The 27,910-nt window shown below is 41.4% G+C and overlaps 4 protein-coding genes and 1 long non-coding RNA gene across 12 annotated transcripts in view; 2 read left to right on the top strand and 3 right to left on the bottom strand.

Annotated features, from left to right (window-relative positions):
- Positions 1-2,567, bottom strand: part of Prosap (SH3 and multiple ankyrin repeat domains prosap) — a 104,523-nt gene extending 101,956 nt beyond the window's left edge. The window contains exon 1 of one of the 6 annotated variants that reach the window (XM_070671314.1): positions 2,156-2,567. The gene's annotated coding sequence lies outside the window, so the exon portion shown is untranslated. The remainder of the gene's footprint in view (positions 1-2,155) is intronic. The other 5 variants (XM_070671309.1, XM_070671316.1, XM_070671313.1 and 2 more) reach the window with 5 other exon arrangements.
- Positions 2,568-4,849: 2,282 nt separating this feature from the next.
- Positions 4,850-6,381, bottom strand: LOC139111199 (uncharacterized). The gene is made up of 4 exons (XR_011547161.1): positions 6,247-6,381; positions 5,990-6,135; positions 5,750-5,908; positions 4,850-5,428 (listed from the first exon to the last, which is right to left on the bottom strand). It is a non-coding gene; the product is annotated as an uncharacterized lncRNA (long non-coding RNA).
- A 7-nt stretch (positions 6,382-6,388) lies between these two features.
- LOC139111195 (OTU domain-containing protein 7B) lies at positions 6,389-10,178 on the top strand. Of its 3 annotated transcripts, none has more exons than XM_070671321.1 (9): positions 6,389-6,618; positions 7,533-7,769; positions 7,851-8,109; positions 8,196-8,346; positions 8,415-8,786; positions 8,868-9,184; positions 9,262-9,423; positions 9,488-9,563; positions 9,624-10,178. In XM_070671321.1, exons 2-9 carry the CDS (start codon positions 7,547-7,549, stop codon positions 9,717-9,719), a joined length of 1,656 nt encoding a protein of 551 aa, XP_070527422.1. In that variant the 5' UTR covers positions 6,389-6,618; positions 7,533-7,546; the 3' UTR covers positions 9,720-10,178. The 3 variants fall into 3 exon arrangements, with proteins under 3 accessions (XP_070527422.1, XP_070527423.1, XP_070527421.1); XM_070671322.1 differs by having other exon boundaries at positions 6,389-6,730; XM_070671320.1 differs by lacking the exon at positions 6,389-6,618 and adding an exon at positions 6,927-6,945.
- A 2,125-nt stretch (positions 10,179-12,303) lies between these two features.
- Positions 12,304-22,959, bottom strand: LOC139111196 (ubiquitin-conjugating enzyme E2 R2). Its single transcript, XM_070671323.1, has 5 exons — positions 22,331-22,959; positions 16,922-17,008; positions 13,530-13,627; positions 13,217-13,351; positions 12,304-12,629 (listed from the first exon to the last, which is right to left on the bottom strand). Exons 1-5 carry the CDS (start codon positions 22,502-22,504, stop codon positions 12,407-12,409), a joined length of 717 nt encoding a protein of 238 aa, XP_070527424.1. The 5' UTR covers positions 22,505-22,959; the 3' UTR covers positions 12,304-12,406.
- A 772-nt stretch (positions 22,960-23,731) lies between these two features.
- LOC139111197 (microsomal glutathione S-transferase 1) lies at positions 23,732-26,005 on the top strand. The gene is made up of 2 exons (XM_070671324.1): positions 23,732-24,837; positions 25,482-26,005. Exons 1-2 carry the CDS (start codon positions 24,724-24,726, stop codon positions 25,800-25,802), a joined length of 435 nt encoding a protein of 144 aa, XP_070527425.1. The 5' UTR covers positions 23,732-24,723; the 3' UTR covers positions 25,803-26,005.
- The last annotated feature ends 1,905 nt before the right edge of the window (positions 26,006-27,910 follow it).

Here is a 27,910-nt window from a genome sequence, read left to right as displayed (position 1 = left end):
TAATATTACGAGGCAGCTACGAACGGCCGGATGTGACGAGCAAAATTAACGCAACTTCTACCGCTATCAGCCTATATAATTGTCGGAAACAGCATGATTCACAGGCATTTACTCAATGCCGTCCTAATATATCGCGGTGACAATGGATAGCGTAGTCGCGCAAGTGCATTATCAGCGATCTTATCTCACGACGTATTTAAATGGCATACACTTGTCATGTGCGTGTACGATATACGACGTACACGTGTGTCACAGATACGCAATAAGCTTCTCACTAACATTCGAATAGAAAAAAAAAAAAATTGAGAGACGTAACTTAAAAGTGTGAAAAATATGAAAAATAAAAATTTTAGTCACAAGCTCAGTCTAAGTGTAAAAAAAATATTTCAGATAACGGCGATCTATCTAATCTTTTCCTAATGACACGAATACTTGCTGTTATCTATTTCTCTTAAAGGGGCTCGGAAATGCGCACAGATTAACGTTAATCGTTCCCGCTACAATGAAGATCTCCGGCGATACGAAAGTCTTTATCTCAAGCTTGCCCGAATAACACAGCGAGAATGCAATCCCGTTGCGAGATACGATAGAAACGAAAAGGTTTATTTAGACTTTCGATTCTATTTACCGTAAAACAATGGTGGAATTTCGCGTCCTTGCACGCTGGGTAATAATATCCTGCGGCATTACGCTATATCCGCTTCGCGCTCGCGTGGAAAACTGAACGGCGTGAATTACATTTTCTAAAGTACCAATTAGCGTGTGTCGCGGGGGAGCGAGTGTCACGATAACGGAAAACGTTGGCGAAATCACGTTTCACGCGGGGCTGCTTCAACGCGGCAGGTATAAAAGAAACGTCGTTACGTTCTCGAGGCAAGGAGGCATTATTGATTATTTACGTCGATGCTCAACGACGTTTATGCAAAGAACGGAAAGTTGTTCGCGTTTCCTAACATTCAGCGCGAAGGCGACGAACGCGTTTACGTATCGCGCGCCGTGACATTGGCGTTCAATTGCATCGCAATCAACTTCGTCGAATTCCACGCGGTTCCCAAATATAGAAACACGGCTCTGCCTTCGCGTGCCGAGTTATAAAAAATGCGGTGCTAATGTAACGTGGAAAAAAAAAAAAATTAGAGGCTGTCGACGAACTTTTCGAGAGGACGGCTCTTCAAACGTTTAGGTGTGAATATCACGACGGGGAAATTTCTGTCCGCGATTTGCGCGAAAGTGGTGAATTATTGTCGGCGAGTGTAAGGACGCTCCCCCGAGAGGCTCCTCGCCGCGACTCGAGCAACCTTCGACGCGCGTTACGTAAGCGATGCGGATGCTTACGTGCGAAAACCTGTTGTCGAACGTGTGTCCGGGGAAAACATCGCACGTGTGTGCTGGCCTTTCTAGAAAACGCGGCCACGCTTCGCGAGGAAATTCACGTTTTGTAATGCGGCCGATTGGGGTGAGAAGTTATCCTGCCAAGCAGAGACCTATGAACGTCGCAATTTTCGAAATAATAACCCCTCAGTTTTGCCAACAATAGAAACGATAAATCAGGAGTGCTAACCCTAAGCAGCGTTTCGCGTTTAATTTCCCCGATCTGAATTACGACGATGGACGTTGGATAAACGGGACGATCAAACAAAATGTCTCCGGCCGAAATACAATCCGCGATAACGAACCTACGCCGCGTAGCTTCTACAAATATCCATGCGGCGCACCGTTCCGCGGTTTAACGCACATACATTTGTCCAATCGTGTCGCCAAATGTACGCGGCGCGGGCAAAAAATACACAGGCGCTTCGTAACGACCGCAGGCGACCGCGGGCGATTTTTGTGTTCCCTAGCAAAACTGCGGAATGAAGACGGAGCGGCGATTCGCGATGCTTTACCGTCGAGGCTACAAATTTCTTGTCAAGCAGAGACATTTACCGTCGAGCGGCGCGTTAACAGCCGGGGCGCTCGAAGGAGTGCATCAAGGATCGCCCGCAGTGCGTACGCTCGAAATCAATTTCGTCGCGCCATCGTGCGCGGTCGTCGGCGCGATAAGAGGCACGGGAGCTGACGGTCGCCGTGATCGAGGTGCGTGTCAGCTGCGCTTTCTGCTCGCGATATCGCGGGCAAAAGTATGAAAAGATCAACAATTTTAGAGTGTACTCACCACAGCCGGGGCAGGTCGACGTCTCGGGGCAGCTCGAGGGTTGGATGCGGCGTCCTCGGACGGTCTCCTTCGCTCCAGTTACTCCTTTTCCTCCCTCGGGAAGGGGAGGGGGGGGGATGAGGGCACACTCCGGCGAAGTTCGGCGACACTTAATCAGACGGTTGAGCACAACACACAAATCCGCAGGCACTTGTCACGAGCGACGACGTAGGCGCGGAACACCCGCGACCCGCAACGGACCCGCGGCGTTTTTTTTGACGTCTTCGCCGGACGACGCGGACGGCGCGGACGAGACGACGCGGTGCCGGGCGGAACGGACGACGACACGTCTCCGCAGACTGAACTCACGCTCCCGACTGATCGCCCGCGCGCGCGACTCGGGCGACCCGACAGCGACGCCACTTGTGGAAGCCGACCGAACCCGCGCTTGCTGGAAACGTAAAATTTCGATCGGCGCGTGCTTGCCAGGCATCGAGCCGCGTAACGCACACGCGGCTGGGACGAAGTGCGAGCCTGGGCGCGGAAAACGAAAAGAAATAAACGATCCACCGCGGGAGAGGCATCTCTCCCTCACGTCCTTTCTCCCCGCTTCGCGAATCACTCCCACGATACGGGCACCCCTCGCGCGTCGGCGAGGGCTTCTCCCGTCGTATCGTTATCTCAATGAGAATTCCTCGTAGCACCATTTTCCGTACGCGCGCCCGCACGCGAGTGCGCCCGCTGAAAAATGCCGTAATATAGCCGTCCGCCGTGCGCACGTACGAGCTTTGAGATTTGATACTTTCCGAGAAACCCGCGGCAGTACCGCGAGCACGTGTTGCGAGCTGCCGCGGGATGAAGGTAAACCTCTTCGCGAGTGAGGAATGTTTAAGTGACAAAAATCGTTGAGAGCGGCGCGGCGGTACGAGGAAATTTCATTAAAATGGCGATACAAATGATCCGCGGTAAGCCGACAACTTTGATCAAAGCGTAATTCAACTTATTAACTTCTTTATTTTCCCTGATATTTATTTCGATAAGATATTAACATTTATGCGGCACTATCAATCTTTTTTTTTCTTTCTTTCTTAACTTGCAAATATTACTGAAAAAAAAAATTACACGAAAAACTCGACATTGATTAGCCGCGTATTAAAAAAACCTAATAAATGATTGAACCGTACGTTTGTCATTCGATACTAAAAACTGTATATATTTTACATATATTTAAGCATAAAAACGACTCACTCGAAAAGCAAAAGTGCACGAAATCTGATATCAACGTTGGTTTTTACCTTCAGCGAGAAAAGCCTACGTATGCGTAGTATTTTTATACGCAGAGTAAACAATTCCCTACGAGTTACGAAAGAGAAAGGACGTGTGTGTATGCACTGAGAGGCAGATATGGAATTTACTTCGGCGACGACGGCTAGCGTAGATGATCTTGGCGTGGTGTGCGTCGAATCTCACACGAAGCGCGCGCGTAAATGTATTACGGAGCACCGGTTACAGAGGACTGAGGGGGAAACGCGCTCCCTCTACCACCACCCTCGTCCACGGCGTCCGAGGAGGGGGGACATGGAAAGGGGGAAGTCACGTACGCCTAGCTGCCTTCGCCGCATCAAACGCCATAACTGCCTTTACATTGTACATTTTCTAGATAAGACTCAACGCGCGAGAAAGAGAATCTTCACGTTTCTTACAAATGCTCTAATGAACCGAGAGCTTCTAATGAGTCTTCATTAACGTGTGTTAATGAAGAATATCTCGTATTGATCTTTCAAATTACACCTCAGGCTAACACTTAAGTACATATTCATGCTCGGTGTCGTCGTCGGTCCTTTCGACTCTTTCAAACGCAATAATAATTTTAATTCAAATTTCTCGGAAGAAGAAAATTATTTTATATTCGTCGGAGACGTTCATATTGAACTTAACTATTTCTTTCGTCTTATGTAACATTTGCGTGCGCATTATTAAAATTTATAAACGTTTTAATTGTATTTGCTCTTTGTGCTGAAAGGAGTTTCGAGAACCGGGTACGACGTTCAAGAAGTTACACGCAGAAGCTTAAATACGTATTGCAAAGCGGTGGAAAATATTGATATCATCGCAGATTGATCAGCATGTGACGACGAATTGCGAGATAGACTAATGGCAGTGGCGACGGCTCGCCGAATGTTAAATTTTAATATTGAAAGTCAACGACCGTGAGAGACAAAAGCGCGGATGCTTAATTTCATCTCGCCGTCACGTCGTGTCCTTAACTGTAAACGGACCCGACGAAGATGACGTCGAAGAAAGTATCGAGTAAGAAAAGAATGCTCGTATAATTCGCGTTTCTGACATTCTGCCTCGGTACCATTACCATTACCATTCCGAGGCGTACTTTCCCCTGACTCGACATCCCTCTTACCTAACCCTTCTGTCCACTAACTGGTAAACCGTGTACAAAAGTCGGCCGAGTAAATCAACAATCGGTCGTCACGATCACCGAGCGTCACACATTTTCCTATCCGTGCCACTTACACGTATTTCTTCACGTAAAGAAAAAAAATATATAAAATTTTAAAGCATTACTGCGGTTAGAAATGTACTTCGTGATAAACGACCAATGTTAAAAGAAAAGAAAAAAAATATAATTAGCAATGTAAAGCAAATTTTAATAGGAAATTAACTCGAACGACTTTTCGGGCGCGCAGACGTAAAATAGATTTAAAGAATATTTATACAATTATAAAAATTATATAACGAAACCGCAATAAGGAAAGATAAACGCTTTGATCCTTTTTCTTTTTTTTTTTTTTCGAGACCGTGTACGAGGGTTTCTTTTCATGAAGCGCGCCGCGTTTAAAGGCCTTCGAATTTTATGATGCCCGTCGAAAGAAGAGAACCGTTTGGTGAAACGCGCACCATAAAAGCAAGTTGATTATACCAATTGCTGTATAAGCAATTGTATCAATAACCACGGCTTTTTCGTCGCGCCACGTCGTAAGAGCGCATTCGCGATCGTACTTTGACAATCCGCTTGCAAAAACAGTAGGCTATTAGCATATTGAATTTGTTAAATAAAATTAAAGATTTTATTTAAATGATTTCGTATTAAAGTAATTCTTTGGAATTGATTCTTATTAATCGTAAATAAAAATGTGATTGTCAAAGTACGGTTATCAATGATTTAGAAATAAATAACGGCAGATACAACCAGCGGATGATATCAATATTGTAACATGCAAATATAATAAGTTCCCTCATCGATGTTGTACTCTAGCGAAGTATTCTATCAGCGATAACCTGAAAAAGAATTAATATATATATATTAATTTTTTTTTTTCATACGTTTTCCATACATTGATCATCTCATACTTTATTAAATTATTTCGATATTACTAATTGTAAAAAGGAAATTAATAAAATAACGTTAATTAATAATAAAGCTAATTAATCATTTACATTTAATAAGCGAATTGAATATTATCATACGCGCTGTATATTGGATTATTGAATAATAAATACTAATTATTTAAATATATTAAAAATAATTACTTCTGCTCTGATATTCTTCTCTGCTTATATATTCACGAAACGCAACAAATTTCCATCGGAAAAACTTACGTTAAAATAAGCCAGAAAAATGTCAGCTGTTGCGACGACTCGGCAACAGAAATCGGACCAAGTGATGCCATCTAACGTTCCTCAATTAAACCACGTCTCCTCGAGAGGGCATTAGTGGACGGGTCTTTTTTTAACCGTTTGAACCTCCGATGAGACACTCTGTTAACGAACAATCCTCAATGTTATCTCAGGAAAATGACCAAAAAGATTAATTTTTCGATACAGTACGTAAATACAAACCTAAATGCGTGAGTCACCCCGTCTTATCGGCGAGAAACATCGCTCGCGTTATCGCGTTTCGCACGAGTGGTCACGTTTCCTCGTAAGCTCGAGTCCGAGTAGTTTCTCCTCTTCCCTCGTTTCCTTTCCCCCTTCATTTTCGCCACCTGAAATAGTTGGCACGACGTTAGAAAATTAATAAAATGCGCACGCGTACGGCCGGTCGTCACGCGCCGCCAAAAGCATGTGACCCGTTTAAAGTTTCACCGCGTAATTACCGTATGAGCGTGCCGCCCGATTGTTACGCGTAGTCTATTCTCCGCGAGGGGCCTCCCACCAAACCGTACCGCGTCGCACCGTCGCGAGGATTGCGCCAAGCCAGACCAGACGGGAGTGCGAACACCTCGTAAGGTTATGTCGCCGTGTTTATAACGCCGTGATCGTCGCGATTTCCGAATCCCGCGCACCCGCCGCTCGCCGTCGTCGCGACACGGGCAGCCCCCCCTCCCCCGCTTCCCCCTTTCGTGGAAGTCGCCTTGGGTGAAATATGAGGACGCACGAGCCGGGACATCGACTAGGATATCAGTCGGAAGAATTAGTAACCGTGCTACTCCGTCGCGTCCACGAGCTAATTCGATAACGGTCCTAAGGTTCGCAATTCTTTCTCGATCTTTCTCGCTCCACCTCACCTCTCCGTCTTTTTATCCTTTTCTCTTGCTCTTCTCTTGTTTCGGGCATTCGTCACGGCGGACACCCACGCAGGTATTTACGAACAGATGACGATCGAACGAAAGCGAGAGTCGCATTATTTTTTTTGTTTCTCCCGAAAGTTGCGCTTGTGGTCAGTGCGCGATTTCACTTGCTGCGTTTTTTTTTTTTTTTTTATTTTATTTTAGTTTATTTTATTTTATTTTTTTTTCGATCGTAGGTGGCGGCCGCTACGAAACCTTGTCCTATTTCTGTGGCTGTCTATATGCGTATGTATACACGATATGTATATACGAGCATATACGTATATGTGGTGCGCGATTACTTTACTTGACATTCGCGCGTAATCGTAGCCGGTTATGAATCTCTATTGTGACCTTGTGCATTTTGTTTCGTACCGCTGCAGCTGCGTTTGCTTACCGGTTACAAGTGGCAAAACCTCGCTCTTCTTTCGGTCGTCAAAGTAAAAAAAAAAAAAAAAAAAGTTAATGCACGATTTGACTATGCCAATAACGCGATTAATGAAAATTTTAATTACCTAAATTTTCTACTTATTCGCTTATCTTTTAAAAGAGAAATTGATACGTTATCAAGAAATGTTATTGCATTTTATTGAATGCATTTAGATAAAAATTGTAATTTTTCTAATATTCGCGATAATCTTTGATGTAATTGTTCTGATAATTTGTAAGAACAATATTGTAGCCTATTAGTATTAACACTTGAAAAGAACTATTTAAATATCTATGCAATAGATATATCAAGTATTTGATACTTAAAGCTGACAAGTTGTGACTAATAACTGATGACTCATGATTCATTCTGAATATAGATTATTTTTGCTTTTGGTCAACAGGGCACAGCTGTGTTATGAGTGTTGGTTTATCCATGTATGATGGCTTGGAGAGCGAGAATCCTCCAGACAATGGTCTGGAAAGTGCCACAGGTGCAACCAAAAAGTTGGCCAGGGGTATTTCTCGCGCTACTGAAAATGCAGCAATTGTTTCCTACGCACGTTCGCAACTGGCAGCTTTAGGAACTCCCGATACACCAGAATTTACATTCTCATTACCAGACTTGTCTGTGTATCCAGGTGCTTGTTTTATTCTTACGCAACGTGTATTGTACTAAAAATGTTTTTACCGGCATTTAACTGACATTTTATGTATTCTAGATTCATTTCGTAAATTTTTGGAGAAGGATCTCATAGAAAACGGATGTCTGAGTTCTTTGGAAGCCGCAGGTCGTTTAAATTGGTGGTACAAAAGTGGAAGTACTAGAATTCTTTGGCCACTTGCAACATCTGGAGATGGCAATTGTCTGCTTCATGCTGCATCATTGGGAATGTGGGGCTTTCACGATAGATTACTTACCCTAAGAGAAGCGTTGCATAACACTTTAACCAAAGGAGAATACAGGCACGCGCTTTTCAGGTACATAAAAATTAAGCTAACATTAAGCTAATCTTAATGAGAGTAAAGAATTGAAATAAAGATTTATTTATTACTATAAATTTTAGACGGTGGAAATGGAGGCAAACGGGTTTAAACGCGGCCGCTGGGTTATCGTATACAGAAGCGGAATGGTTATCAGAATGGCAGAGTATAGTGGATATGGCCTCTCCTACAATCCGAAATCAGACTGCTACCTCTTATCAGAGCCTTGAAGAAGTACGGTAGCATTTTCTTAAATTTATATAAACTATATTTTGGAATTACAACGTCTGCTTTCGTTTCAGATACACGTTTTAACCTTGGCCCATGTCTTAAGAAGACCTATTATAGTTATAGCGGAAACTATGCTAAAGGACGCGGACGGAGTAGCCTTAGCGCCGATTCCATTCGGTGGAGTATATTTACCTTTGGAAGTTTCGCCTTTATTGTGTCACAGAACACCCTTGCTTCTGGCATATCATTCTGCTCACTTCTCCCCGCTTGTAACTGTAGACGGATGTAACGATTATGGTAGCGCTTGCGGCGAAGGAGTTAGTATACCGCTGGTAGATCCGGATACAGGCAAACTATTGTCAGTTTTATTTGCCGTGGATCCTGGCCCTGATTGGGATTGGATTGACGGTTCACGAGAGTTATTAAGCTGCACGCAGGATACCGTACGTAAATTTAGTTGCATGTATTTATCGGCACCCTGAAAAATTAAATTAATAAAATAAAATTATTTTTGTTACATACAGATGGAGATCTTATTACGACAATATTTAGACTGCGAATATCAAAGTTTTACATCCGAAGATATTGATAGATTTTCTGATACAGATGGTTCTTTATCAAAGACCGCGAAACAACTGTTAGAAGTCGCGAAACAAGTCGGTTCTATTGGCAGATCTGTTAGTAAAAAAATATTGTTTATGACCAATAAAAGGCCGAAGAGTCCGCCTTCTACAAACGGTGGAATTTCTACAGAAGGATTGTTATGTGTGAGAATAAAAAGTAGACGTCATCAATACGTGGACCAGATGCTACAAAATTATCTTCAAAGTGCCCATGCAAGGTATTTTTAACTTATTCTGATTATTTAATAAATTTGACAGCTGAATTAAATAGAATTTAATTACTGTATCTTTATAGATATTTACAAGACCATCAGATAGATGACACAGGTAGTGAACTGAATTACGGTGCTGGAAGATCTAAGTTTTACACTGCCAGTGATCATGGTAGTCATGCGAGCGTTAGTAAACTATTACCCACCAACCCAAATAATAAAGATCACACACTTTATCTTTCAAGGTATAGTTTCGAAATGCTAATTATCTTAGATGATTACAAACTAAATATATATTCATTTTCGCAGATCTACATTTTATAACGATCAAACTCCATCAAATAGTACGGGGCCAAAGACTTGGAACAATAGTGATGAGTCAAAGGTATATAAGTAAGCTGTAAAAAAAACAAAATTTGTAAACTATAATTGCTATTTTTTACAGGACTCCGTGAAAAAGTGCCGCACTGAAGGCTGCCAATACTTTGGATCGCCAAAAACTCAATATTATTGCTCGAAATGCTGGGCTAATCAACATTAACTTTAAACAACCGTCCATAATCACACATGACAATAATTTAATATCATTCGAAATAAGCTGTTAAATAATTTAGATATAATGCTAGCCGTAAGTTAAAGCTTATAAATGTCCCACCAAGATGTCGATAATATTATACTTTCTGTTTCCCTTGTTTTGTTTTCTTCTATTTATTAACATTTTCTATTTGGAAACTGCATATCAGATGCACAGGGTTGAACTAATCGAAGTTTATAACGCGTGTTTGTACTGGCACATTGATTTTTTTCGTTCAAAAATAATAAAAGAATATATTTCATATTTAAAGAAAAATTTTTTTTAGAGTTTTAATGTGCCTTTTCTTTTATATGTACGAAAAATTGACAAGTTGATTGATTAATTATTATTACTACCATTTTTTGTATTCATAAAATATGAACCGTGTATGTAAAAATGTGTGAAAAATAAACATATTTTTATATATATATATCGTACCATTATTTGCCGATGTACGGAATGTATATCGGTAGTTAAGAAAATACACAAAACTCAGTATTTTACCATAATAAAATGTATTTACACATATTTCCTCACATTAGCCTATCATCATGTGAAAAAGGTAATTAATAGTAAATGATTAATATTATCCGACATTACCCATATTCACTAAATCGACAAAGCATATGTGTGGTAGTATTACACTAATTTTATTAATAACCGTACGAAGAAAAATTGTTTATTGGTATGTACAAAAAGAGAAAAGAATTATGAAATATATAAATTATTAATTTTTTTTTTTTTTCAGTACTTTGTGTGTTTTCTATTATTAAATAGCTATATAAGAAAAACATGAAATGAGACAAGATTTTACAATACGTCGAAGGAACTAGGGAATATTCACTTTAGCTATAATTCTACTATAAGCGCAGAGTATATACTTAGCTATTGGGATTTAAAAAGGTCCTCTTGCTTTTATCATTTAAAACACTTTCAACATCCGATTGGTCTTTCAATAAAGTGGCTAATAAAGAAATAAGTAAAAGATTACCACCTATCATATTTAAAATTGAGTTTCGTACTATTTACAATTTCAGTCATACGAACACAGATACGTTATCAGAATCGATTAGTTTTGTATCCGATATAACTTTCACTTAAGTAATAAGCTTATATTTAACCAATTTCGCCCGGAAAGCTTTATTTCCTCTAGTAAAAGATGATAGCGAAGAGAGATCTTTGAGAAAATTATAAGCTAAAGTAACTTTTATGGCTGTAACAACATACGCGTATAATTATTTTTATCATAAGTCCTTCTGAAAATATTTAATAGCGTTCATAATAAAAATTAAAATGTATAAAATTAATTCTTCTTAAAAGCCATGATTGGATCTGTCGTCCAGATCTGCGAGAAAATAAACACATATGATATTGCTGTTAATTTTCATTTTATAATTCACTAAAATGATACGGCGAAAATATCGGTATGATTACATCGATATAAATGGATGCACATACATATATAAATATAATTAATGATATCAATATATAACATGGATCCTAGTGTGTGAGATGCAAAATTTATTACTGACAATTTTTAACAGGTCTTCTTCGGCAGCTTATTTTCTCTTACGCTAAATTGAATTCTTCCCCTGACAATTTTTTTAATGTTATCTTAACATAAATAGTTATCCAAAAACAATGCAAATTTTATATAGAGAATTATTATACTTAGGATCAATTGATGTACCCGTTTTCAACTTTGAACTTGGAGGTGTGAAACTAGATGTCCAATGTAAAAAAAATTTATCGTGTACTTACTGTACCTTACATATGATCATTTTTATCGAACGTTTGTTATCGCAAGGTAAATCAATTGGTCCATTCCTATTTAAAAGATCAAAGTGCCAGCCACAACACAATAAGCAAAGTGCTCCTATCCGTAGTACGTATATTCATATCGCGCGCGCACAAGCGCCGTAGCATATTGCTTAAGTTAAAGAGCTTGTAAACACGGGATTCTCCATAATTTTATGTGGTCATTACATTACAATCTTTTTATTAACTCTCGCTCAACCAAAACTGGATCATTATTAATTCATTACATTAATTGTTTACATTAATCTTTTACATAATATTTTTTTTACGATAGATTTTTATGTAAAGTGTATAGATTGCGTTACATATTTGTATAATACATGTAGAATTTAATATGTGTTTAATGCATTTTGTATACGTGTCATTAATTAAATCTCCTGAGTCCTATACAATAAATATTGATCACAAAACGACCGACTTTACTGTTTAACAAATATCTCGGCAGTGCGAGAGCTAAAAAATACTTATTTTTCACAAACCATCATTAAGCAAACTTATTAATTCAAAGGAAAACCTTGTACTCGTAAAGAAATTATTTGTTTTTCAGAAAAAGCATCGTTATAAGAGGTACAAACGTGTTTAAAAAGCATAAATGACGGTAATGGTTGACGATGGCTTACGATAGACATATATAAGTCTATATACAAAATTTTCTTAAAATACCTCTTTTGAGCACAAAAAAATAATAATTAATTTTAATTTTGGTAGCGGAAAGAGAAAAATAGAGATATCGTCCGGTTTAGAAGCTCGTTAATTTATTAATCTATACAGAACTGATATATAATAATTAGCGATTCGCGGGTTTATATTATTATTATTATCGTTTAAGAAATGGATCACGATTCCCCATTGCCACTATCGTCGCCGTCTTCGTAATCGGTCGCGCTCAACTGCTCGTCTTCGTCGTCATCCAACTCATACTCATCATCGTAGAAGTCTGTCATATCTAGTTGTTGTTCGGCTGGCCTCGCTCGAGTCTTTATGCAATAATCCTCCAGAGTTACAGGCACGACAATACCTTCTTTTTCGGCTTCCATCTTGGCAGCTTGAGCTTGTTTCCTAGATTTAAAAAACATGTAAAAAATATACTTTGTTATAAAATACCCATCTCACTGACAGTGCCCAAAATTTATTTATTTTTTATAAGTGCATCAACTTAGATCTTCTTAAAAAAAATGTCTTCGATGTTATAGAATAAATCAAGTCCAATTTAATACAAAGAAATAAAATTTATAGAATAATTTCAGTAACTGCTGCATTTAAGAACACGTTTCTGGAAATAAAATCCAATTTATCAATCCAATTATTATCTACGTACAATACAAGTTGCTACTTCCCAAAAAAATTTGTTTAACAGATAATACAATATACATGTGTAACAAAAAAAAGAACAATAAAACAATTTCACAATTAGGACAAATAATAACTTTTCCAGATAAGTTCGTGGTTATTGTAGCGTGTTAAGATACACATATACATTTACGTTAACGATATCCTTGTTTCCGCAGTTGTCTGTTTTGCTCAGTAAGCACAGTTTTTAGCACGCTACACGTTCGGTAGTACGCGAAAAAGCAACGAAAAAAACCCCGCAAAGTTTCTTACTAGTCGCATGATGTCACGCAATGACGTTACTGATGATGTTTTACCTTATGATATTTTCATATTCTTTGTCTCGTCCTTTGGAATCGCGCCAACGTCTATACATTACGGATGCGTCAACGTTGGCTGGACTATACGTGTTGGGCTCGTTTAACAAAGAGATCACCGATAGCAAGATAGTCCTAAGACATGAGAAATGTAATCGATTAATAATTAATCTTATCAAAGTTATTGTATTTTTGTCGCACAGCTTGAAGCTCAATTGTTTCCAATTTCTTTTAATCAAACTTTTTATTCTTTTCCTCTTTTTTTATTTATTTATTTTTTTTTTTTTATTTTGTGTAACAACTCTGTACTCACCTGACATTTTGAGTTGGATTCCACCTCTCACAGGGCAGCTCGCCACTTTGTGGATCATCTACGGGTGGGTGCAGAATTGATATGCACAGATCGCCATTCTACAAAGACAAAGAAGACTCTTATAATTATTCCAATATTTATTTATTGCATTTCTTTGTTCGATGTGATTAATATATTGCTTTGTTTTAAACGGTAAATTGAAATAAACGTGTTCGAAATTTTATCCAGCACACAGTCTTGAATCGCACATAAAATCGATGTTTTATACACGACGATCAAGACATTTGCGTCAATTTAAGAAAGAACTCGTACGTATTTCCGTGGCTTCTAAATATATTTACTGTTATTTGAGGAAAAAGAAAGAAAGAAAAAAAAAAAACAGCCGTAAGTTTATGCGTGCAACGTTCACGATTCTGATTTTCTTTCGCCAGCGTACGGTGACCTCGAAGTTCGAAAACGGTTCCGCATTTATTGTCCCTGAGAAGACGTTCGTCGCTCGAAGGACGAGACCTCCGCCGGTACCATTACAGTATGTAAAGAGAAGTCGAGGACTCGGCGATTCTACACCGTATTCAGCAGCGAAAAGCAATTAATTCTTTCACGGACTGAAATTATCGATATCGCAATAAAACCATCGATTAATTAAAAAAAAAGAAAAAAGAAAGAAAGGAAAAAATAAAAAAAAATAAAAAACCAGTAGGTCTCGCAGTGTTCTGCAATCGCGCGCCGAGAATCACGAAAATCACTAAGGACTGCCGCGCGCGTTTCCACGCGAGAGTCCGCTTCTATCTCTCGTCTCTCCCGAGCAAAGACGTTCGGCAAGTAGGGCAAGGCGCATCGTGGTTTCACCGCGGCTCGGCTCCGAACACCTCGTAATAAGCTGCGAAGGCGAAGGCGAGCTCGCCGAGTAAACGCCCGGCACTTGACACGACCAGCTCCAACAGCGATAACATCGCTGTGTTCGTGCATGCATTTGTACAAACGGCCGACGCGTAGAGTCGCGCCAAGTGCAGCCTGGCAGCGGTGCCTTGATCTTTATATCGAGATTTGCATTCAAGTAAAATGTGACAAAAATATATGTATATGAAATAAAAAAAATTGAACCCGGAAGCCGCTGCTTAAGAAACGCGACACCGGTGGCTCAATATAAAATCACCCCGCGTACGGTCCATACACACGAAGATAAATGAAACGCTGTCGTCGTCTTTCATTCCTTATCATGCGAAATGATAGTCTACCGTACGGCTCGCAAGCCCAGGGAAGATTCGCGTAATGTGCGAGGTACATAGGCGTATAAATAATACGAATTTCACGACGGAGAAAGTTGGCCTGCGAGAAGAGCGGAGTCGTGCACGTGTTAAGCCGCGTGGCATATATCGAGCAAGCCTACGACGGTCCGCTTCGGTTGCGAAAGACTTCTACATATTAAAGTAAGTGCCGTTTCCGCGAGGATTTGCGCAACGCGTAGATTATCATCGAAATAAAATTTCACGTCGCGGGTAGAAAAAAAAAAAAAAAAAAGATGAGATGGATTAACTTCCCCGTGTATGATTAATTTTCTTAACACAACCGAGAGTTACTTTTTCACGGTCCGCCTCGTTAAATGTAGAGATCGTCGTTTTCACTTTGCAATTAGTGGCTTCGCTATGATCGCGCGTAATGTAAAAGAAAGAAAGAAAAAAAAGAAAAAATTGGATATGACATACAAAGTAAAAAGATTTCACTCCTTTGAATTTAAATGTCCAATACAAATTGTTACGCGAGCTTTTCACGCCGAGTGAAAACGGACGTCAGCGAAGTAAAATCGTAGTTAATAATTGTTCAATTTATTTCAATCAATCAACAAGTTTCGATACTGTAACCAAGACAAAAAAAAATAAACAACTCGAAGCATTTGATTTTATATTTGCATTCTAGTTTCTACGCGACATAAGAATTACGGTAATTTATCGTTACGTCTTTTTTGTACCGCGAGCATGTGCCGCTTGGAACAAAGTGCTGTGAGAACTATCCATAGTCTACAATTCACGAACTTTAATATCCTCTCTTAGACGGCTCGTATCCTAAAAAATTTCTTTTTCTTTTTTTTTTATTTTTTTATTTTTTTAAGAAAAAGAGTATTGCGTTTGCCTCGTTACTCATAACACGTTCCTATCGTTACCATCCCTGTCGACGATGGGCGAGCGAGCACGAATGTCCACACGGGCTTTCGACGGTCATTGACTTCGCTTCGCTAGCCGCCGAAGGGTCATATACGACGAACAGCGGTGCAAGAGATGTGGCCGAGGTCGATAAGCGTATGGGAATGCGATACTTTTGTGCAAACGCAAATGATATCGTCGTAAATATGTAATACGTAAGAAGAACGCGGAAATGCATTCTCGATTTCCTGGCTCGTTTCCGCGGCGCTACGCAAAATATTTTGCTAATCCCAACGATTTTACGTTCGCACGTATCGGCCACGTGGGCAAGTGGGAACTGCCCGCGCGTTTCCATAAGAGGCGATCGCCGACGGGCGTCGCCGTAAAGACGATTTCGCGTATCTCATTTAGATCGACGTTTAGTTTTCGAGCGGAAAGCCGAGCGAAACTCGACCGTGGATGCCTCGCCGACGCGGTGCCTCGGCGCGGCGGACAGGAAACGGCCGTCGTCGCGCTTTCGACCTTTTAAAGTGGCGGACAACGCGGCGATCAGCCCTCGTAAAAACGTCGCGGATTATCAGCGGCGTGCCCGGCTCGCCTCGATCGGTCCCCGGACTCGTTTTCCCTGGCTAATCCCGCCTGCGCAAATTCGCACGTCGCCGGATGTGGCGAAAGAACTGGGCGATCGACGAAGGTTTTTACAAAACGTCGAAACGTGACGGCGACGCGTGTCCGCGATAAATATAGTACGGCCGGACGTTCCAAGAACGCGACGACGGTGATACGTCAATATGAATGCAGCCTCGAGCGAGAACTACACAACGTGCAATTTTTCGAGTCGGCCCCGTTTTTACTTTCTTTCTTTCTTTCTTTTTTTTTTATTCTTTTTCCTTTCTTTCCTCTTTCACCCGGTCCGCCGTTGCGTCTCGATGGAAACGACGGCCCGGGATTCAGACGGCCCGGGTAGCTTCGCAAACGTTGAAAGTGACGATGTAAAAGCTGATGGTTGTAAAAGCTATGGCGGCGGAGGGTGGAAGATAAAGAGAGAAAGAGAAGGCAGACGGACGAGCGGACAGAGGGACGGGTCGTTATACAGCGAAGGGCGGCTGGAGAGAGAAAGGGAGAAAGCAGGACGGATGAACAGAAAAGGGAGGCGAAGAGGACACGCACGTACACACGTACGAGAGTAAAGGGTCGAAACGAGGAGAGAGCGTTGCGGGGGATCGATAATTCCCATATATATTCACTCACCTCATATACATTCGGGTGCCAAACTTTTGTCATGAAGCGAATGCTCGGTGGACTGTACGGATAATCCGGCGGGAACTTCATGTGTGCCTGTAACATAAACGAATCGAGACTTCAGTCAAGGTGTATTCTCATCTCGGGATGCCCACGCGACAATCCGCGCGAGCACGCTTCGCGTTTATCCCGTCGCGAATCGGTACCGTTATAATTTCGGCGAGTTCAATATCCAATGCAACGCACGCGCGAAAAAGTAAAAAAAAAAAAGTGCCTTGCATTAGCGAGATCGTCGGTTCTATTCTTACGAGCAACGAAGAATAATATCCCTTCGCGCGTACGGTAATAAAATTAGAAAACTGAAGTTACGGTGCTTTTAAGCACCCGCCTTGTGCTGGTTCTCGAAAAGGAAAAGCAGCAAATTTCTCGGCGAAGCTTACTACAACCACGGGAAATCTCGCGCGAACTTTCTAATCTCTCGCGACGATAACGCGAATTTGAAAACCTGGCGAACGGCAGGAACGAGCGGTTTCTCGTACTTCGCCGAGGAAAATCGATTCGAATTAACGCGACGGCGAGTTAATCGCTTCGCGACCTGTAAATGATCGGAGTTCTCCGATGCTGCAAAAGTGGAGCAACATGGCCGCTTAGACCGTAACCGAGATAACGAGACAAGATGTAAAATCGGGCCGCCAGCTACGACGCCGATAAGAGCCCGATATTTCGATCGACCGCGGAATTTCCAAGGGAATCCGCGACGATATCGATTTCCATTCCGGCGCGCGAAAGGGGCGTCTGGTTGTTCGATGCAGGCTTCGCCGTCGGGACGCTATATTGATCGCGACCTGGTCATGGCCCAAATATCCACCTCGTCCTCCGGGATAACCGCGTTCTAGAATTAACCTACTTTCTACCGACTACACGCTCGCAGTGTCACGAAAATTCTACTCGTACCCGCCGCGCGGCTGCTCCACGTGTATTCGCAAATTGTTTCGCCGCATAGCACCGAGCAATTTTAGTTACGACTAATTTTCCAAAACACCTTGTCCGGCTAAAACGAGGCCGGTTAAAAAGGTTCTCTCTCCCTCGTGCGCTTTGTCGGCGCGATCGATAATATTCCGTACGGGTTTCACTTAAAAAAGCGAACCTCGTTTATATTAAAAATGAAAGAGCGGTTATTAATTATCAGTTGTTACTTATTAATTCCCTCGGATTAAAAATATGCATGCACGGGACGAGTCGATGCGATACTGCAATATTGATCGCAATTATCATCGTGCGATCTTACGTGGCACTGTTAGGTAACATTCCAGGAGAACTCTGTACGAGCTTTTCATCGCGAAACTCTACCCTCGGAATTTTCTTTTCTTTTTTTTTTTGTACGTCGCAACGGTTGCATTCATTCGCAGGAGATGCTTTTGCGGAAGAAAGACCGTGAGGATTTTTGCAAGTTTGCTCCGGAAGGGAGCTATCATCTCGGCGTCTTTCGTCGCAAATCCACCGTATGACCTACAAATTTTCGCGACCTACTTCGGCAATAAGCAACTCTTGGTCATCGCAACGCGGTGTTGTGTAACACGAGCTAGATGGCGACTTTAAAACTATCGAATCGCATCGTGCCTCGACAAATAAATTCGATTGGTTATGAGATTCACTCGATTTACATTCGTAACTTGAAAAAGAAAAAAAAAAAAAAAAAAAAATTAAAAAACCGTGACACAATTTTTTTTCTTCGACAAATAAATTGTACAGTTTGGATAATTCTCATTAACATGCTTTGTGCATTTTTTAATTTATTAAATAAATTATATAAAAAAAATTTTAATTTATTAAATAAATAAATATATATATATGCATATAATTTGTAAATATATTTTTCTATGCGTACCGAAGCTCCTTTCGTCTCACGAATCGAGAAAAGAATCGTAGATAAAAATAACTCTTAGCTTTTTCGACACGCGTAAAATGGAAGAAAATGCGTTTCTTATCGTAAACGCAGACCCGGGGGAATCGACAAGCGCGGGTTCTTTAGAAAAGATTTCGCGAGTATTGGCTTCGATTCCACGGTCATATATATTATCGCGAAAAGTTCTTGGCATACGCGAAGCGGGATGTCCGCCATCTCTTTGCGAGGTGAAAGGATAAAGTCTGATCGAGGCAGACTTCGTGGAAAATGAAACGCCGACCGAATCGCTTGCTTTCGAAAATCATCAACTCGTCAAACGGTCGATTTTTCGTCCACCGAGCAACGGAGCCGAGCGATCGTCTTGAGCGGAATGAGATTAGGTGAAAGTTGATCAGCCACGTTGATCGGTAAAGGCCTAGGCTTGCACCCAGGAATAGAATCGAGACAATGCTCGATGGCATTTTATGTAACTTGGCAGCCGTATCGACGCTCCTCGCCTTTTACCGAGTCGTGCATAAATTTTGATCGGGGGAGATTCTCGATAAATGGAACCGCGATCTTGAGAGAAGATCGTCAGAACCGTCGACTACCACTAAAAAACTACGAGCCCTCGATATCTTAATCAAACGTGCTATTAAAACGTAAAAACAAATCTGATGAAAAAAAAAAGAAGAAAAAAAAAATCTGATAATTAATATCGATATTTATATTTCTATAATTGATATTTAGGTGTCACGTCTCGACACGCACATTCCGAATGCGCAACCATAAACCTCGGTGTGAATTGAAGTTTTCCATTTCGTTTTAAAAGGTAGCGGATCATTAACAATGCATGAATGCGCTAAGATTCGATTAGATTATGTGCATACGCAATTAATTTAGCGCTGCATTTATATTAATCGCACGTATCGTTTTCTTGCGACGCAAATCTTTCGCAATTTTTACAAGACTCGATTCCGTTACCGTTATTACTGTTCGCATTGTGCGGACTCTTTATCGTCTCGTCGTCAAGCTAAACACGGCGTCGAAACCTCGTCGCCTACGTGCGCCGTGAAATTCGATTCGGAGCTTCAAAGCGCGACGAGAGCTCGGCCGAGCATTTTCGACAGCTGGTTCCCTAGCAAAATTTCTGCGGCGGGAGGATCGATTTCAAATTGACCAGAAGGTCCATAAATAAAGGCCGGGGGAAACTTTGTTGCCCCTCTAAATAATGGAACTGAGGTACGTAAAGTTATTCATTCACGAAGATACCTCAAACGCAGCGTAAGATGAAAGCGATTGTTTACCTGAGCACGGCGCAACGCGAGCATTCACCGATTAAGGGCTAACGCGATCACGGTAAAATGGATAATAGATTAATCCAGCGCTGCGAGCGGACGCGGTGGACGCAGTCTTTCGAAATAACTACCGAGAGGGCTTTACGTGCGCAAGGTGTATACACAGTCTGCAAGAAACGCCGCGCTCGTTACCGCCGGTTACGTTGTGGGAAGATACGTTGCGTTACGTGAATAGGCGTTCACTCGTTCACGGCGAGGCGGAGAGTGGTTTTAGAAAGCGGACGGGACATGCAAAAACTTCGCAGTCGCGCCGGCAATGACAGAACTCATTTCACAGTCTGGCGTTTAACCTGGCCGAGCGTCAAGCCTCCTCGCTGCAACCGTATTGACGTCAGAGGCGAAAAATCACTTCCATCCCTCTTTCTTTATTTTTTTTATTATTTTTTTTTTTCTTTTTTTTTCTCGCGCCCCTTGCGACGCGTACTCGCGCTCTTACTCCGCCGGACGTGACGTGTTTAATAAGCAAAAATAGAACGTCGATATCGCAGATTTAGAGTAAAATTTTTGTCCGATTAACATTTGATTTCCCGTCCCGGCTCAGTTCGATATCGACGCGGGAATAATTAATCATCGGCAAGCGAGGGAAGAGATAATACACGAGCCCCGGTACCGTCATCGGTCGGTCAAGGTAGCCACCGACGGCTCGCGTGCGATTGTTAGAATTCACTTGGCAGGGAAACGTTCAAGTTTCCGAGATAAACATTGGCTTCAAGGATAGGAAACGAGGCGCTCGGGGCCGTACGTGGCGGAAGACGCAGAACTCCGCAATTGTCGCACGCGCAAACATTTGGCGACTATAAAAAAAAGAGACCGTGCGAATCGTTTCGTTATCGAACTAATAATAGGCGCCGATTGACGGGCCACTATTGTTTCCACGTCTCGCAATTTAGTCAGCGCTATACGGCACGTGACGTGTCGCAATCTATCTATATTCCGAAAAACAATTTTGCAACGTTCGGCATAATTAAAATACTTGGAAATTTTCCCCTGCGAACGGATAAATAGCTTATTATATATTTTAGAGGCGCACTATAAAGCGCGAGCGTCTGATTCGCGAGATTACAATAAAGTTTATCAAGCTGTTTATCTTTCGAAGCTCCGGAGAGGTATCAGCGCAAATTATCTCCGCGTGCTCATTGTTATTAAAATATAAAAAGCCAACGTGAGCTGCATATCTCCCTGCAGCACGATCGTAATATTCGCAGCCGTGTCCGCTGAATTATACGCCGCGTACATTAGAGCTCTGCTCCGTTTTCCTTTTCAATAGCGGATAAGATACTTTTTGAGCTCAAAAAAAAATTTGTGTAGAAAATGAAAGAATATTTCCACGCGAACTATAAAGCGCGAAGGCGGAGATCTCGCCTTCTATTTTGCCGCTGCTCGATTTATAAGATTAGAATGCATTGTATCGGCTTAGAATTTATCTTTAGAGGCCGCAAAGCGCCGACGTGAATTACGCGAGCGCGCCGATTTATTTATCGATATAAAAAGAGACAATGAATTTAACCGACGTTTAACTGCGGATCGTAATCCTCGTAAAGGCCGATCCGTCAAACGTCAAATTTATTCGAACTCTACCCCCGTTCAATATTTGATAAGATATTCCTATGTATTGGCAAATCGGTATAGAAATAACATATTGCGAGTACACGCTCGCGATATCGCGCAGTGATAAGTATTCCACATCGCGTTACCAGGAATAGAATCTCCTCGTCTTGCGCCGCGTATGAATTTACTGGAAAATCGAAACGTTAGTCAATAACGCCAGGCGTCCGCGTTGTGCGCCAAGTACGAGACAGGATGCGTCCATGTTGCAAACAAAAAAAAAAAAAAAAAAATATATATATATAAAAGAAAAGTGAATAAATAAAAAAAAAAGAAGGGCGAAGTTACGCGACGGGACGTGTTCGAAAGTCAGCGCCGCGTAATGTAGCTTTGTTTATCTCGCGATAAACGCGCGTAAGAAGGAAGCGCCGTTTTTCGAGGTGAGAGCGAGGCAGCCGCGGGATCGGACGCGAAGCGAAAGCGCGGAGCGTAAAACGGCGACGTAGACGAACGGCGACATAACCAAGAAAAATCGACGCGCAGCGTTAACGTAGCCACCGCCGCCGTTGCTCGGCGCGACTCGCGCCAACACTCACGCCACGCGTAAACAGGCACCCGATGCGGGTATACCTTGAAATATCCGCCCTGGTAGAGAGTGTCGGGCGGGCCGAAGATCGCGACTTCCCACTCGAACATGTTGTCCTCGTTGACCAGCTTTACGCGAAAGCCCTCGACGGGCTCCTCCTGCAGGCTCTTGTACTCCAGGGCGAGCGCCCGCAGAGCGCTGCTCGTCGGCTGTGCCATGTTTTTCCACTATTCGCTTCTCCCTCTCTCTCTCCTGCACTCGCTCAGTCTTTCTCTCTCCGTTCTGCGTGTATCACAATGTTGTCCACCACTGCGAGCGGGCGAGAACGTCCCGATTTTATCGCCACGGACGGCCTTCGGCCGAGGTCCCCGCGGGATCAATCGGCGAATCCGTACCACGAATCCAACGACGATGATGACGATACGCACGAGAGTCCACTGTCGCACGCAGAATCGCCCGGAAACGCGCACGCAGTCCTTCTCACGCGCGCGTACGGTGAACAAAGGTGCGCGAGAATTCCGTTGCAAGGGAGCCGAGGTGCTGCTACCGAGTACGCGGGATTCCCCACCAAGTCAACGATGCAACACCATTCCCGAGCACGGCGACCACGGCGACGACGATCACGGCAACGACGGACGCACACGCACGTCTATCCGCCACGAGAGAGTCTAACAAAACAGCTGACGTACTCCCTTGCGTCAGCGATCTGACCGTCGCGCTTGCGCACACCGCTCGCCGCGGCTTCCCTCGACACGGAGCCCTCGATTTAAAAACCACCGTCGGTCATTGAGATTTCGCGGATAGCGAGCGCGTCTCGTCAGTTGTCGCTGGTCCCACGGCTACTCGCGTGCGAATCGAAATTCTAACCAAGAGATCGGACTCGTGCCGGAGCCTCGAGAAGCGAGATTGGAAATGTTCCTATCAAACGCTTGCCTAGACCGCTCCGTTACTCGCGAGTCGTACTGGAAGACCAGGTGAGGGCACGATGACCCGTTTAGCACGGACGAGAGTGAGAGAGGGAGACGCTGGCTGGATCGCGTTAATTTTATTTAACCGAGACCAAGGAGAGAAAAGAAAACCAACTTAAAATGGCGGAATCGGAGACCGCGGCGTGTTTTCGTTACGTTACACACGGCCGCTTCGCGAACCTTCCTGGATAATATTAGAACGTTCACCTCGCGATTGTGAAAGCGAATGGGAGGTTTCTAACGAGCGATCAAACGGCGAGGCGACCGGAGGACGACTGGCCGGAGTAAAACTGGAGCGATCGAATCCACGTGCACGTGGAGAACGCGACCATCTGCGAAGCGCCAATCGGATCGCTTGGAAATAACCTATCCACCTATCGTCGGCGTTGTGCTCTGGACGTCGTGTTATCTGAATGCGACTATCGCGCCTCGTAAACGGAACCGTGCACGAAGACAAACGTGAGATTAAGTTAGGTCAAGGAGATGGGAGGTTCTAACCTTTGACTCTCGACCACTTGTCCCAGTAAAAAGATTAGAAGTGATTCTTTTCAATTAATTTAATGAAAATTAGAAAGTTTAGGCCATGACATAAATGTTTCGCTCATTTGCCTTCGTCCTCGCTTAATTGGCTTTTCTTTAGGGTCGATCGCTCATACCTGTCGAAGCTGCATTTGACGCGCGTCTGTTACGTGTCTTTTATTTGTTTAGAAAGAAGGACGGTGACAGGCAGATATTTTTCACACGAGCAAAGTGCTAAAAAGTTGAACATTTGTCCCTGAATTTATAACGATACCATGCTTTAATTTTTCTCGTTCCTGAGAAATGTTAAAAAATACGGTTTGAACGTAGCAGCTGTAGTTATCTTAATTTTTAGAAGACTCGTGCACGCGATTATTCTAACGTAATATTTATCACGTGCAAGGCTACGCGATAGATGCTCGAGTGTTTGTTTTAAATGAAGCTACATTCGATTATTACATAATTAATTTACATTATCATATCAGTTTAATAGATACTGATTTTCAAATTAATTATTATAGACGTGTTTCGGAGGATTCTGGTTTTGGACACATCCGAATAATTATCCCGTTTTCCTTGACGAAAATAACATCGTATGCTTAAGTGCTCAATTAAAAACGGGGCTTTTGCAAAACTCGATTGAGTTGATTTTTTGCAGACTCATTTACAAAAATAATTAATGATTACATCCAAGGTGGTATGCTTTTCGTAAACAAGTTATACGTCCCAACTTTGTGCGTGTGGAAGATCTCCATTTCAAGTTATATCACTTGCACGTATCTCGCGCGTATGTGTGGGTGCGTGCATGAGATAGGCGAGTAGGGAATATATGTCGACCACTGGGGATTAGTGCGGTTCAGTCCCACAGTCTCTCGACAGCGTCTCTAATCGCGGCACGAAAAAAGCGGAATCATCCTACGCTCGACAGCGAACTTGAGGACGAAGGAAAAATGTCCGAGATAAATCCCGAGGTGCTTCAAGTATTTGGATTCTGGGGCAGCGTATTAGTTTTGAAACTACTGGCGATGGTCCCGTTAACCGCACGTCAGCGGTTTCGAAAAAACGTACGTAATAGAATATTTATCGCACGATAAGATAACGATGTATTTCATCCACGGTTTTCTTCGTGTAAAACAGGTCTCGAATGAAATTGTTACATAAAAAGGTTTTTTGTCTTAGTACCGACTCTGTCGCGTGTAACTTTTTCTTATCAGTTTTTCAACGGGATTATTCGTCATACGATGTGAAAAATGTATTCTTATCGACGGTGTATATTTATAATTTTTTGATTAACGGATGCATATTTTCGCAAAAAAATGATATCAGACAGATTTTTTAAGACTTTGAATAATAATTCAAGGTCGAATTTTTTCATACTTAAAATAGCGAGCTCGATATAATCACCATAAAAACCGGCTTGATATGTTAAACAGGGTCTCATCACATTGTCGTGAATAAATCAAGAATCCAAGCCGCGTTTGAATTCAATTTTTTCCTATTAAATTTTTATTTCCTACCAACACCCGCAGTCTATGATTTAAACGCTGTGTTTAATAAGACATAAAATATTTCTATTCTTAGAAAGAATATTAAAAATGTTCTTCCTAATTTCTTCTTAATGAATCTAAGTACGTCTTGTTATAAACTTGTGTCTATGTTCATCATGCACACGGTAGAGATTTAATTAAAGTTATGTAAATTGTTACAGGTATTTGCAAATGACGAGGATCTTAGGTTTGCGAAAGGCAAAGTTATCTACAACGATCCTGATGTGGAACGTGTGCGCAGATCACATTTGAATGATCTTGAGAATATTCTACCTTGGTTCTTGGTCACATATCTCTGGATAGGAACCGGACCTTCGCCATGGCTTGCCAAGATTCTGATACGTACTTTTGTACTGGCTCGTGTAACCCATACCGTGTCATACGTAATTTTGCCACAACAACCAACGCGAGCGATATCTTTCTTCGTGGGATTGGGAATTACGGCTTTCCAAGCAATTAGGACCTTGCTGTATTATTCCTAATTGGCGATTCTAAATCTTACACTCTTTGAAGCATATAAGATGATGCACGCAATACGATGCATAATATTTCTTTCGTTATTTGGGGAAAGAACATTTTTATTGTACAGCCTCGGAAATATATTTTATGTTTTATAAAAATATCAATTATTGTATAAAAATATATTTTGTACTAAATAAAACGTAATGCATTTTCTATGTAGAAATGTAGTTATACTATATGTATCTTATATATTTCAATGTATGATAATGCATATTCATGAGAAAAACACGCAAGCCGTATTAAATATACATTTCTGTACAACAAAAAAGAATGAAAAAATAGGAAAAATCTTAATCACGATACGATTTATTAGCAATAAGAGATAATATCATGTAGGATTATCTGTTATCTCCCATAAATTATTACCATAGCGTATACGCGTGTTTCGTACCTGCATTTTACTTCGTAGAAAAACATATACGTTCCACTTATCACGGCTTTTACTCGCGCAAGCGTTTTAACACATCTCGAAGGCGCATACGCAAACTTTATCGTACACGGTCGTCATGACGGCACCGCGACGCCGACAAACGCGGGAACGTCAGACGTCGCGACGCGTCTGTGACGTACTAGTCGTCGTCAGTGCCGCGGTGTCATTCGACGAACGACTGCATGCCTCGATCTATGCCCCCGTAACGTTAATCGGAAGATTCTTTATTATTACGTCGACAACATGTTGATGCAGCGTGACTTGCAAACGTTCGCGAAAATCAGCAATCACTGTTCAATCTTTACGCGTGATGGGGATCGATACTAAAAGCGCAGAGTGATTAAGCGACACGATCGCAGGTGAGTGTAATTTTCAAAGTTCTCGTAGTTAAATAAAATTGCACGTGATATAAATTAAACAGTTTAATTTCTAACCAAATAATTAACTTAAAAAAAAAAAAAAAAAAAATAAATATGGGGACATGTTAAAATTAATTGATAGAAAATTTTGTTAAACGTTTCGATCTGTCATTTGATGGTCTTTGGTGCGACGAAAGTTTCGTAACAATTAAAATTAGTAAACGATTAAGTTCGTAAATGTATATAGGATTAAATACATTATGTAATTTGCATAGCTTGCGTTAAAAAAACGTTTTCATAGTTACTGGGTTTAAGTATGTACTCCTATTTATTCTGAATTTTTCATGTTTGTGGATTAATATATTTTTACAATTATAATATGAACAGCTTTTATTATTATGAAACTTCTGTCATATTTTATAACAGATCGAAATACTTGAATTTTTATTTAAGTCAAATACTTTGATGTATTCTGTCCGAATCCTTTTTTATATTGATTCTTTAATCGCTTGAGCCTTTTGATTTATATTTAAAAATATTTCTCTTTAATCGCGAAACGTAGGAATAACGTGCGTCATCTGTATATTTAATTTTCTATTACTCTGTACATTTATCGTTCTTCATACTTTTTTTTTTTTATCGCAAATTGCACTTACATAAAAGTGCATTGTGTGGAAAATAAGCAAAGTTCAGGCGCCAGCGGCTGAAGAATGCAGGAGAAATTCCTTATCTCATATCCATGCAATTTTCTCCTTTGTTCCGACGACAAACACGGATCCCCGAGTTACACGCGAATAAAATCAAGCCCGAGCAGGTCATTCCTGTACCTGCATCTCGATTTCCGTGAGGATCATGCCTTTTTCTTTTAACGTGAACAGAAAAGCCAGCTGAACGATTCGTTCTCACGTGCAACGATTTGCATAAAGTGGTAGGAAATATGTCTTATCGAAGAGATTGGAATAAGTTTTCAACTTCTTTATGCTGTCAATTTCTCAAAAGACTCACGACTAAGTCTGTCTTTTTTTTTGCAATTATTTGTTTCAAACATTAATTAAAACGCGTGAATGTTATCTAATAATGCGATTTGAAGCTACTTCGAAAATATTTCGTATTAATAAATTAAGGCCATAATTAATTACATATAATATATATCTTTAGATTATTTTACGTATTACTTTTGTGTCAAATTAATAAAGTATTTTTAGTGCGTTAGCACATTTTCCAACGTCGGTAATACCATAACATGTCCGTCAACAGTGTATCAATGTTTGTCTACTTT

The sequence above is a fragment of the Cardiocondyla obscurior genome, linkage group LG23 (assembly GCF_019399895.1).
Source record: "Cardiocondyla obscurior isolate alpha-2009 linkage group LG23, Cobs3.1, whole genome shotgun sequence".
Classification (NCBI taxonomy): domain Eukaryota; kingdom Metazoa; phylum Arthropoda; class Insecta; order Hymenoptera; family Formicidae; genus Cardiocondyla; species Cardiocondyla obscurior.
The sequence above is the reverse complement of the archived record's forward strand: the minus strand, read 5'-3'. Positions and strand labels throughout refer to the sequence as shown.

Bases quoted from the DNA above. Each gene is read 5' to 3' on its own strand.
- LOC139111196 (XM_070671323.1), bottom strand. From the start codon at position 22,504: ATGGCACAGCCGACGAGCAGCGCTCTGCGGGCGCTCGCCCTGGAGTAC. The intron at 13,628-16,921 runs GTGAGTGAATAT...TTGTCTTTGTAG, and splicing joins GGCACCCGAATGTATATGAG to AATGGCGATCTGTGCATATC. The intron at 13,352-13,529 runs GTGAGTACAGAG...CTCATGTCTTAG, and splicing joins AATCCAACTCAAAATGTCAG to GACTATCTTGCTATCGGTGA.
- LOC139111195 (XM_070671320.1), top strand. The intron at 8,347-8,414 runs GTACGGTAGCAT...CTTTCGTTTCAG, and splicing joins CTTATCAGAGCCTTGAAGAA to ATACACGTTTTAACCTTGGC. The intron at 9,424-9,487 runs GTATAGTTTCGA...TCATTTTCGCAG, and splicing joins CACACACTTTATCTTTCAAG to ATCTACATTTTATAACGATC.
- LOC139111197 (XM_070671324.1), top strand. From the start codon at position 24,724: ATGTCCGAGATAAATCCCGAGGTGCTTCAAGTATTTGGATTCTGGGGC. The intron at 24,838-25,481 runs GTACGTAATAGA...AAATTGTTACAG, and splicing joins GTCAGCGGTTTCGAAAAAAC to GTATTTGCAAATGACGAGGA.